General features: G+C 30.5%; 3 protein-coding genes and 1 non-coding gene across 4 annotated transcripts in view; 3 read left to right on the top strand and 1 right to left on the bottom strand.

The window, feature by feature from the left end:
* Positions 1–833, bottom strand: part of CYLD (ubiquitin carboxyl-terminal hydrolase CYLD) — a 42,582-nt gene extending 41,749 nt beyond the window's left edge. The window contains exon 1 of the mRNA XM_067272472.1: positions 583–833. The gene's annotated coding sequence lies outside the window, so the exon portion shown is untranslated. The remainder of the gene's footprint in view (positions 1–582) is intronic.
* A 4,199-nt stretch (positions 834–5,032) lies between these two features.
* TRNAF-GAA (transfer RNA phenylalanine (anticodon GAA)) lies at positions 5,033–5,105 on the top strand. Its single transcript has one exon. It is a non-coding gene; the product is annotated as a tRNA-Phe (tRNA).
* Positions 5,106–5,600: 495 nt separating this feature from the next.
* Positions 5,601–6,645, top strand: LOC136977105 (uncharacterized). The gene is made up of 3 exons (XM_067272545.1): positions 5,601–5,904; positions 5,989–6,258; positions 6,342–6,645. The coding sequence occupies exons 1-3, from the start codon at positions 5,626–5,628 to the stop codon at positions 6,519–6,521; spliced, it is 729 nt and encodes a 242-aa protein (XP_067128646.1). The 5' UTR covers positions 5,601–5,625; the 3' UTR covers positions 6,522–6,645.
* A 3,341-nt stretch (positions 6,646–9,986) lies between these two features.
* The window catches only part of LOC136977038 (meckelin), a 43,525-nt gene continuing 40,488 nt past the window's right edge, over positions 9,987–13,023 (top strand). The window contains exon 1 of the mRNA XM_067272470.1: positions 9,987–10,213. Within this exon, the coding sequence (XP_067128571.1) occupies positions 10,033–10,213 (181 nt within the window). The 5' untranslated portion in view covers positions 9,987–10,032. The remainder of the gene's footprint in view (positions 10,214–13,023) is intronic.

Raw genomic sequence — 13,023 nt, 5'->3', positions numbered from 1 at the left:
AAATTAATTTCAAATATGCCTAGATTCAGACATTACTTAAAGTGACAGATTGTAGTCATCACAGTACATACCTTATATTATACAGAAACCCTTTTTTTAATTCTTTTAGATGACACTAAGAAAGTCTTTTATTAAAAGACCATCATAGGTTTGGCCAGATCCAGAATGGAACAGCCAGACAGAGAGGGACAGGGCCCGACATAAGACTATTAAAATAGTGTCAGAAAATCATTTAATAACTTTCAGACACAACTTCTGTCTGTTATATGTTATACCGGACAATAAAAGTGTAAAGATTCCCATGTTGTATTGTTTTGCAGAGAAAATCAAGTTTTTTCTTTGTATTGAGTTTTGATAAGTATTTTTCTTTTTCAGATATTCACGTGCTTATCCAAAACGAATGCAGTGTGTTGAATGGCATATTGAAACAAATCAGATACACAAATACAGCAAAACAATATTTGGAGTAGTGACTTAATGTTTTGTGAATCACTAATTGTGCATGTATCAAATAATATGGTAAAATAAATCTATTTATTTTTAATATATATACAAATTACTCTACAGAATATGAAATTTTACCTTTTAAAAAACTTCCTGATTCAACAGATGATTAATTTGGGAAATTACGAATCGATCTATTGGTTGAATGTATTTTACATCGAGTTTGAAATCATATAATTTGATAATAAATCACAGTTATACATTTCAGAATGACGTCAGATTTTCCTCGTGAAATCTAATTTAGGTTACTAATACCATATTTATTTTTTAGACTTTGTTTTGAACCGAAATTATCATCATTCATGATGCTTCTATCATTTTGATGTTTCGTTTGATCATAAACGTCCTCTGGTGGTAAGAAATGTCAATGTAAAAAAATAAATAAGCTGAAAAATTTTATTCGAACAATGATAATCGTATACGTGGAATGTTCTATTTATATGTCAAAAGTTTATATTTAAAACAATAAAACATGATTGTATATAATAATTATTATTGAATACTTGCAATATAATTACAGTATATAATGGCCGGCCGGATGGCCGAGCAGTCAAGGTGGCAGCCTACCGCTTTGGGGGACCCGAAATCGAAAATCCCCAGGAATTATTCGGGGTGGTCCTTCCAAATATGTCGGACCCCGTCCCTTACCATCCGGTCGCCCCATTGTGGGCCTAGCCGAAGCCATAATGAACTTGCTAAAAAGAGGCCCTCTTAGTGTCCATAGGGCGGAAAAAGTCTTTTAAAAGAAAATTATATAATGGCCGTATGTATAGATACTGTATATTAAACCGCAAAAGAGTATTATTTGAAAGAATTTATTGGTGTGAATTGACGTTATTTGGTGAGAAATGATTTTAAATGGTAACAAATGACAAACTATCTGCAATTATTTACTTTATATAAGAAAACTGCTAATAATTATAATCATATGAATCATTATCAAACAATCTTTTCATAATTTAAATTTATTTTGTTTACTAGTACTTTTTTATATATTAACAGGACTTATTATACTGGAAAATATAGATGCAGATATTTAGTCTTACAGATCAAAAATAATGTTTTTTATTTAGTTTACCTGAACACATACACTTTAAACTTGTGTTTCGGACTTGTTCGTCCCTCCTCAGCAGGCCTTTAAATGACATTTTCTACAATTAACAATAAAAACATTTCTTGGTACAATTATAACTAAAATTAATTAAAACACAATCATTTCCCGACAATAAATTAAAAATTCTTACAAATTCTGTATTTCCGAACTTCTTTACATTTCCAATTAAACCTATGATCACAGCAACCATACAATTTGATACATTCCTAATTTTTATACATTAAAATCAGTTTAAAACTATAAATTTAATTTGGGTGTGCTATAGATTATCACCTATGGAATTTCAGGACTTTGATTATATATTTGAACTCAGGTGACCGAGACGAGTTCAACGATACCCTATTTTTGGACCGGAGACGAAAAATAAAAAAGTTATCATACTTTTTAAGTTACCATACTTTTTTAATGCTCTCACGAAGACGGCACCATAGTTGCTAGTACTGCCATCTTGCGGTAAAGTCTACAAACCGTGACGTCGGACTACGGTCATCTCCAGTAGAGTTAAACACGCGATACGAGAGCGGAGAGAGCGACGCGACTTCCGATCATCGCGCGATCGCCATTTCGGTTAATGTTACTTATGGCAGCGAACATGGCGGCCGTTCCTACTGTTTGTGCTGCCGACTGACCTCCCGGAGGGGAGCCGCCGGCAGGCTGCCATGTGCTAAACGTCACTAGTTATTGATTCACGGTAGTTCTTGAACAAAGTAAAAAAGGGGGGGAAACGTCTACTAAAGGCAATTTTAACGGCAAGCGACGCGACTCCCGATCGGGATAGCGAGGGCGACTTAGCGGAGAGAGCGACGCGACTCCCTATCATCACGCGATCGCTGGAAAAAAGTAGGATAACTTTATTATTTTTTGTCTCCGGTCCAAAAGTAGGGTATCGTTGAACTCGTCTCGGTCTCCTGAGTTCAGATATATACTCAAAGACCCGAAATTCCATAGGTGGTAATCTATAGTATCCCCTTTAATTTTTATCTAATATTTTTACTTCAATTAACTGACTTCTTTTTGTTTATTCTTTTCTACTTAATTTCTATTCTAATTCTTTCCTATCTCTTCTTTTATACCTCTTCTTCCCTCCTTTTATAATGCTTATCCATGATTGGTGGATCTCTCTACCGTTGTTGTTATTCATTTTATTAGTTTGCCTAATTATAATTAAATGCTCATACAGTTGTCTTTTATAATTGTTTTTTTTTTTTTTTCCTTTTTCCTGATTTTTACCGTATTTAGATCAATTTCACATCCTTCTGTATTACAATGGTCAGCTACTGCTGAATTTGCATATTTTCCTTTGATTGCTCTGATATGTTCACTTAATCCTATTTTTAATTTTTTTTTTTTTTTTTGTTTCTCCTATATATATTTTTTTTTGGATTACAATTACAATCAAATGAATACACTATTCCTTTTTCCTCTGTTATATCATATTTTTTTTTTCTTTTCTATAACATAAGTGTTTTTTAGTTGAATTTACTTTTTCTGGTATTAAGTTGATTCTATTTTTTATCACATTTTTAATTCTTTCAAATAACTTTGGAACATATCTTAATTTAATAAATTTTTTCTCTTTATCTATTGATTTTGATTGTTTGTCATTATCTAGTTTTTCAAGCCATTTTTTAAATATACATTTTGGGTAATCATTTAAAATAAACATTTTAATTATTTCTTCTTCTTGTTTTTGTGTTTCTTTTCATAGTTTTCATAGTTTTCAATTCTGAATCTGAATATGATTACAACTGGAATCAAATGATAACAATTCATTTCATTTAGTCGCTTGAAATAATTTAATCGATTGATTTTTCGAGATCGATTGATCAAGAAACATTTCCATCGAAAATGACATGTTACATTGACAATTTTATCTATTTTATAAAAAATGAATTCTATATATCATTACTATTATATATTTTTTATTTAACATTCTTACCATCTTTAAAGGCTATCGTATCAAGTTTTAAACTTCCGAAAAAAAAAAAAAAAATATATATATATATATTCAATAGACGTGTTCTTATTCTTCTAATGTAAGCTTATAAATTTTGTCTCTTTTATTCAACAATGATTAAATTTACGAAAGCGTCTAGTGTATGGAATGTTGGGGTGTTGTTCTTTATACTGTTGTATGTAATCTTTATATATATTATACATATTTAAATAATGAATCTGTGTGTAAGGCCGTACAGATCTTGTATGGATTGTCTTTTGCCATGTTATTTTTGAACAAATGAAATACGTAGAATATCTCTTTATCAATAAAAAGCAATCGTAAATATTCTAATTTTTATTAGTGAAAATAACATTGATTTTATAGGGGTAGAAACTACTACAAACCTCTAAGATTTCGTCCCAAACTTCTCCTCTCGACGACACTGTCCATACTATTTTCTATAATTATAAAAAGATTTGGATACTAGGACAGTTTCAGTAAATTGATTTAAACCTCTCTTTCAAAACTCTTACAGTTAAAGAATTTTAATTAAAAAATAAATTTATTATTTGGTGTTTAAAATATTTTTAAAAAACTGATCTGTTTTTTAAGTTTTTCTCCATCTTCAATAGGCCCTAATATATTACAGTTTTCATGCGTAGATAACTGTGATGATTTCAAATAGGTCAACCATAATATAAATAGTATAATAGAATGTAATTATACTCTGAATGAAAATTTTCTATTTTATAAGAGAAAATTAAAAAAAACTTATTAATTTAAAAAAATTCATTGTAAACATTGTAGGACTACATAACAATGACAAAATGATGTAAAGAATTACTAAGATTTTTTAAATACTATTTAATATTATTGAATAGAATTACATGAAAATAAAATAAACATTTTTATGTACCATTCAAATATTTTCTTTGTTACTCTTTTAAAATAAAAATTTATAAAATTTTTCTAATCGGTATAATAAAAGTTTTGTGAATTTATATCGATTAAACCATTTTCATCTTGTCCTTCAAATAACTATAAGTACAGTTCGCTGTTTTGTATATGATATTTTGTTATCCATAAATCGCTTTTAGTAAATTTTCAAGTGAAAAAAATAAAAAAAAAATTTCGAACTCCAGCGGCCAGTTTTTACTTCGATAACACCAAAATCACCCGTGAAAATTAATTTTTAGTGTCAGCTTTCTATTAAGTTTTAATCTAATGATTGTTTTATGTAATATTTTGTGAATATTCACTGTAAAAATACAAAATAGTTTCTCCCCATTCCTATCTATAAATTAGTTAATAAATAGAAAAACTTTTCATTTTTTTTTCCAATAAAATATATTTAAATGTTAGTAAATCATATAATAAAAACGTCGAAGTAAGGTCAAATTACAATTTTACGGTAGTAATTGATATTTTAATTGTTAAAAATCTATTTATTACTTATGTGAAACTTTTTTAGCATCGCCGGAATAGCTCAGTTGGGAGAGCGTTAGACTGAAGATCTAAAGGTCCCTGGTTCGATCCCGGGTTCCGGCAATTCTGTTTTATTAAATTTATAAACTGATATTTCCGTTTAAAAAATATCAATTCAACATTATTATTTTCACTATTTTGTCCTTTAAATATAACCACGTTGTTATTGTAGATGTTAGAAATAAACTTTAGGACAAAAAGCTTTACTTCGTAAATACGTCGGATGTTTCTTTTAAAGGAGAAAACGTAGTGATTTTGAACCTTATATAGATAATGAGCCAACTTTTTCACTGATACGATATTTAACATCATACTGATTGTTATAAACGGCGCTTTTTTCGTTTTTTGGGGAAGTTTGCTTGTCTTGTAGCAATAGAAATGAGTAATTTAAAGTACAATTGTTTGATTTCCTATTGTAAATATTTTAATATACAGTATATTAATTTAATAACAAGAAAGAATAAAATTAATAAGAAATAATTGATCAATTATTTCTTAATTGATCAATCATTCTTATTGATTATTCTAACAATAATTTAATTATTGTTAGAATAATAACAATAGTGCATCGCTCAAATCGAAGATGTCTTCATGGTGGATAAGATCAAGATTCGACCAAAGTATCTTAAAAAATACAATAAACGAAGAAATTTTAAACAAACACACAAAAATGAGAATGAAAATGAAAAAGGAAGAAGAGAAAAGGAGAGAAGAAGAAGAAAAGTTAGAAAAGGAAATTCGAAAAATGAGGCAGACAACTTATTCATCCTTTGGAATGGGTGATGATAAGATTGACGCTGCATCTTTTAGAAGTATGCGATGTTCTACAGAACATGCTCTACATTTCGGAGAATCCTTTCAGGTATTAAAAATTACATTTTAAAATAAAATAATATAAATAAAAAAGCACATCATTTAGATTTATAAATTGATTTTATGTTTACAGCTTCAAAATCAATTTCGAAATTTTCATCGTTTAATAGTAACGAAGCCACCGTGTAGTGAAGAATCTCCATCTGATATCGTTTACCCGGTTGTATCTCCTGAAAATGGATACAAATGTGAGCATGTGAGTGATGATAGCTCAGGAAAAAGCAGCGGCGATGAAGATAGTTATGATGATAAAAAATTCAATACATATTTCAAAAAGATTTATGAAGTAAATGAATATGGAGAACTAAAAGAATCAGAATCAAAAGAAGTCACAGTTGTTACAGTTAATTTCATTAAAGTTTTCTAATTTTTCATTAACAATTAAATAAATTAATGTTTTATATATTAATAAATTGTCCTTAATAGGAGCAAGATTCCATTGGTTCGGTTCGATCGGATAACCGGTCCATCATTTCCTGTATTAAAAGATTTACATTAGGAAGTCGCCGAGAATTATCTCCACTTGATTCTCGTAACGTTAATAACAATTGTATGGTTCCTGAAAAGAAAGTGAAAAAGAAAACTCATAGATGTGTTTTGCTGTAATTTCTACTGGTTCATCATTTTCATTTGACACAAAATTCACTAAAAGTAAAATATCGTTATAACAATATGCAATAAATGATCTTTTTAATGAAAATATTATCTTTAAACAATCGCTCTTGCCGACTCTCAAAATACTGTATTAATTAAGATGGGTGTTTGTACTTGCTCCTATAAAATAATTACTAAAGCAGATAAAGAATATAATAGTTATCTTCAAAAATATATTTTTTAAAATTACTACAAATTTATTTCAGTATTTGATTCAATTATTTCATGTGAATCGAAGCTTAAGACGTCAGATTATATAGGACTTTTTCATTTTCTCGTTTCTCGCTCTCGCTAAGGCTGCGTTTATGCAGACGCGAGAAATGCAAGAGCAGAGATAAAAACAAGAGGAGAGGGAAAAACAACAGAACCGAAGACACGTGTTTACAGGAGTAGGCTACTCTCCTTGTTTTCCCTCTAGTTGCGTTCATGAAAAAGCTGGAAGTCCGATGAATTTTACGAGTCCAAATTTCAGGACGTTCCCTCACTAACTTTATTAACATTTCCTTCCTTTAATTTACAGCATCCCTGTAATATTTTTTAGCAGCTTCTCGGGTCATTTTCTTCATCGTCGACTGATTGCCGACGTAATCCATGTTCCCATTTTATTGTTATCTCGTTCTCGAAAGTTCAACAGATTGAACTTTCGAGGACGAGAGAAAATAGTGCATTTCTCGCGATTTACGCACGAGAACTCTGTTTCCCTCTTCTGCATAAACTGCATCGCGAATGAGAATTCTGATTGTAGAAGTTCTCTTTCGCCTGTTTTCCCCTCTTTTCGCGTCTACAAAAACGCAGCCTAAAGCGAGAACTTCAAACCGCAATAAAAATCAAACAGTGCTAGATATTTACGAGAGCGAGATTTTCTGTCCCGTGCGAGAGAGATTTCCATTACGCGCTCGTCCATGATTTTGCTTTGCGAGAGCAAAATCGCTACAAACGTCTCTCTCGCTACTATTCTTGCGTCTGCATGGCTGTAGGCTTAAAAATATACATAAATGCTAAAATAGTTTAAGCAACTGTTCTACTTATATATTCTTATAAATTTTGTGGATCTATTGGTATAATTATTGTCCGGCTCGATAAATCTCAATGTAAAAGTCCATAAAATCAGAAATTCAAGTCGTGCAGAAACTTGTATTCTAATCCATTGCGTAACACGGTTACGAAATATTACAACACAAATGCGTAAATTTTATCACTAAATTAACATTTCGTGTAAATATTCTTCTTGTTTCTATTTGTGTAAAATGAATAATTGCTTTAGCCTAAATATATAATGCATATAAAAGCTTGCATACTTTGAAATTAGTAAGCGTATGGTTATACGATTTATGGAACATTTGCGATCAATTTTCTAATCGATCGCAAAAAATGTTCCACAAACTGTAATCTTATAAAACCGAACTATTAGTATTATAAATCAGAATAAAATTATAAAACGATTATAAACAGTCATGATTCATGAAACTCTTTTCAAAGCAAAGAATTTGAAGTATATGAGAATTAACTTAAATTTTAACTTAACTTAACTTAACTTAAATACCTCGATGGTGGTTAAAAATATGTAATACACCACGATTGGAAGACCTAGCCAGCTAAGGCATCAATCTACTGCTTTGGGATCCGGAATAGAATCCGGGCGATCGAAAATCCTAGAAATTTTTCATGGGCGATCCATTCCACGCATATTGGGCCTCCAGGTTTCGTTATAATGGGCCTTCCAGGCCATTCGTTTCCACCCGATTGACCCATCCACAATGGGTATCGGAAAAAAACAGGAGAATTCACAGGCGGAAAGAGTTAAGAAAAAAAAACAGAAAAAACTAAATTTTCAGATGTAGTAAATGTTTTCCCCTAGTTGTTGCGAAAAACAAAACAAGGGAGAGGCCAATCGGAGAAAGAGAAAGGGGACGAGAAACCAATCACAAGTACGGATGACGGGCGAAAACGTATAAAAATTGGGACTTGAAGGTCGAAAGGGGATTCTCTCTGACAGTCTCCTCTAACCGTTCCCTGGAGATAGCTCACCGTGTGTTAGTGTCGACAACGCCGAAGGACTTGAACTCGTTTGCCCCGGGGCCTCTACAGACGAAGGACCGAGGAAGTAGAACTAGACCTGATGAAAGCTATGGACGTTCCCAAATAAACTGTTTTAAATTATAAAACACTTGTTTTTCATTTGCCTCCTTCGCCACAGCACACATACGTGGTTTCCCTTGGACTCATCCTGACGCCAGATTGATTACACCCCGTTTTTAGTCGGAAAATCTTACAAAAGTGTCCTAACTTATAAAGACTTTATGGGACCCTTAAAACAACCCCTATAATTTTTTAAACTCCTCGTCTTTGTCAATTTATTCGGATATTCCAGACAATAATGTGAATGAATAGTTTTTTTTTTTTTTTTGAGATATTACATAAATTATTTCGGAAGATCCCAAATAAGTAGACAAGTTATCATCTGGCTCGAGGTACCTCCGGAGGGAGGACAATGCTTAAAAGTCAGACTGTCTAGCTAAAACTGGACGTCTGGTCAGTCATATTTTATATTAATATATTTGCTGCAAATTCAGAAAAATCTTTTATAAGATATTCGCTTAAAATAAAAACGTGCCAAATTAAAAAAAAAAAAAAAAAAAAAAACTTAAGAAATTCAACAAGAAGGATATCACTTGATCATGACAAAGACTCTAATAAATACAACCATACTTACGTTTGTTGGCATGGAACAAACTTAACAATTGGGCTGGAGTTTGAAAAAATTGTAGACCTATAAATTCCCACTGTTGTCCGTCCGTCCGTCCGTCCGTCTATCTTTCCTTAATCTCGAGAACGAAGTCAGATAGATGAAAAACAATACCAGATTTGGAAACCTTAAAGATAGGAGGCCCCGATTAACTGTATACGAACGTCCCACACAAACCGAAAGTCACGTTATTTCAATTCAAATATTTTTTTCCCCGAAATGTGTTAAATGACTAGCACGATTATTAATTTAAAGGAAAAGTATGATGTACAGGGGCAAGCTACTAATAATTTGAGGTGGAGAGCGTATATTTTAAATGAAATAAATTTAAAATATAATTCAAATCAAACAAGGTTTATTTAAAATACAGAAAATTTCCTATTTTCCTTATACAAACAAACATAAAATCGATATATAATCGATAGAAACGCGACCATATTTTGCCACTTCTTTTAACAATTAAATAGCGCACAAACTTTCGAAAATCTTAATTTAGATAGTAATTCTAGCAATTTCGTTTCGTAAGCGTCTTTACGTTACTTTTATTTTTATTCGACTGTGAACCTATTTATCAAAAGTCATTGACTTTTGACTCCGTTAATAAACAAACAAACATTGTCAGTAATCGTTCTGACATTATTGCATTCACCTTCCGCTAGATGGCATATCGATTGAAAGCTCGGTGAAGATGTTTGGTTCTTGACGGCTGCCGGGAAAATGAATTGGTTGCTGTTGTCGAGTATTTTTTTATGCTTTTCATGTGTTTTTTCCTTCTATTCGTTTCCCCTCATCGATCCCATGTCGTGCAAAGATACAGAATATTATAATACTATTCGCTTGAACTGTATCGAGTGTGGAACCCGCGAGCAAAGTAAATACCAGCAAAAATCGGAAGATGGTGAGTTTTTACCGCAAAAATCTTTATATAATTTGAATCCTTAAACACAGAATACATTCGAGCACATCTCTGATTGATCGTTAAAGCATCAGTATTGAAAAATACTTATCAAAATTTAGGGATCGGATACAATGTTTTCTATGTTTAATCACCAGTCTATGACATTATTTGAATCGATTGATTTTATTTTATGTAATTTCTAAGTTTCTATGGCATTTCCTTTTCTCTACACGGTTGTTTGTGCGAAGACACCTTAGAAATTCGTCCCGAGATGATTGTCTGATAAGGACAGGTTTTTGGCAGTAGACACCGTTTAATTTAGCCAGGTTTTCTAGACGTAATCTAATTGCTACCGCGGTTGACGAATTGGCATTGTTACGGGTTGTTTCCGGGCAAATTTGGATTCGATCCCAAACTTTGCATTTAAAGTTTTAATTTTTCTAAGAAAAATCTATTATAACATCTAGGAAATGGTATAAATAGTCTGCAATGATTCTCCAGATAAAAAGTGATTTTTCAAATTTATTACATCCCTTTGATTTGCATTAAATTAAAAAAAAATGTGACAAATTTGGGAATTATTTTGTATTTGGATGATGGTTTCAATGCAATGAATTTATAATTAATTTGAAGTCTATGCGAGATGAAGCAAGTTTTTTTTATCTGTTGGGCAGGATGTTCAGATATTTAGAAAATCCTAAATGCATAAGACATAAAATGCATGACGTATAAAAGAACAACGAATTCTTGTTTCTTTATTCAGACTAATGTGATTTATTGCTTATATCAAATAGTGTATCTTTTTGGTACAAAGAACACAATAGATGCTTGACAGACCGACTGTGAAAATGAACATATTAATCTGGATGTCATCGTATGTTTTTTAACATAATATAAACAGTATACAAATAGAATATAGATACAGTACAGCTATTATTCAGTTATGCTGTTGAATATACGATTAATATTCTGATAGTTTTGAATAGATAAAAATGTATTTTATCTTTTAATATTTCGTCATGAAAGATTTTTAATCACACAATTCAACCAAATGTTTTGTACGAGCAGAAAGCTAAAACAAAAAATTAATTTATTTAAATGCTTTCCTGCTGGTGCCATTCTCTTTAGAAGAAAATACTTAAAGATGGATGATGATATAGTAGAATCTTGATTATCATAGATAAAGTGAAATGATACTATCTTGGATAACTGAAAACTCAGCTAAAACAGCCATTGCTATTTTGGATTAAAAATTAAGAATAGATTTATATGGTAGCACTTTTCTTTTTTATACCCGAGTAAATTTAATCATATGTAAAAGCAACATTTTCTATATCATTTATTATACAGCTAATACCTGAGATAATTTTAAGAGTAAAGATGTGTATTATTGTAATTACATTTTAATATATATGATTTATCTTACATTGAAGTTAAAAGGTAAAAGGTAACAGGAACAAATCACTTTGTAATTAAACTTTCTTTTGTGAATTACAGTATAAGAAAAATAATCGATTCACTTACAGGTTCTTGGTTAATCAGAGTTCTACTGTAGTTTGAAAATACTCGAGTAAATATTATTTTTCATATTTCTTATTCTACATAGAATTTTTGCTGAATTTATCTTTCAATTTTGAATTTTAATAAATTTTTCATTATAGAATTTACTATTTTTGTTTTTGAAACTTTAGATAGCCATATTTCTAATACAGTAAGTGCTTTATAATTTCAAAATTAATTTTTAAAAATATAACTTTTATCTTACTAAATGAGATGTAATTCTTTTAGATTTTTGATCATATTAACAACGATATTCTCATGTATTTATTTAAGCAAAATTGAAATTGTATCATTTTATATAAAATGTCATTTTTATTCAAGTTTCAATTCATAACATTTTATAAAAACACAAATAGTGAGATTAATATTTATAATAATAAATGAATAATACATAACAAACCGATTGCTTCGTTACCTTTTTTGAATAGGGTAATTGTAAAGTTTATATGATTCATAATTTACGTATGCCTTATTTAACATAAATAATATACAGATTAGATAAATGTAATAATGTTAAAATTTGGCCCATTTTCAATTAACAGACTGTAAGACGTTTTTATGGTATTTAAATATGCAAATTTTTGTTTCTTACCATTTTTAGAAATATGTATGCAATAAAAAATAATACCAGAAATTGACAATTCTTACTAATTTTTCTTTCCATATTGTAATTGACACTTGTTTTTATTAGACTGCAATTTTAAAAAATTATAGACCTATAAATTCCCACTGTCGTCTGTTTGCTCAGCTGTCTGTCTTTCCTTAATCTCAAGAATGAAGTTAGATAGATGAAAGATGAGACTAGATATGGAAACCTTGGTGGCAGAAGGCCTTGATTAACTATATACGAATTTCTGATGCAAACTGATGCACCCCGAAAGGTGTTAGATGACTGGCACGACTCTGTTGTTAAAGGAAAAGTATGATGTACAGGGGCAAGTCATTACTAACTTGAGGTAGAGAGCATGTATTTTAAATTAAATAAATTAAAAATATGATTAAAAATTGCAGTCTGGCATTGTAACAATGTCAGAATAAATAGTTGCTTAGATAGAGTTAGATAACCTAATAAATAGGATTTAACAATTTGGAAAACTTATCACACCAAGGCCAACAGAAAGAAGGACCAGATCTTTTACAAAAAAGTTAATCCTTAATAATCACATTTCAAGATTATAATAAGATTACATATTAAAGACTAACTTTTTTGTAAAAGATCTGGTCCTTCTTTCTGTCAGCCTTGGTGTGAT

Source organism: Centruroides vittatus, unplaced genomic scaffold (assembly GCF_030686945.1).
Source record: "Centruroides vittatus isolate TY-2023 unplaced genomic scaffold, ASM3068694v2 contig_439, whole genome shotgun sequence".
NCBI lineage: Eukaryota > Metazoa > Arthropoda > Arachnida > Scorpiones > Buthidae > Centruroides > Centruroides vittatus.
This window is presented reverse-complemented; position numbering and strand designations above follow the sequence as displayed.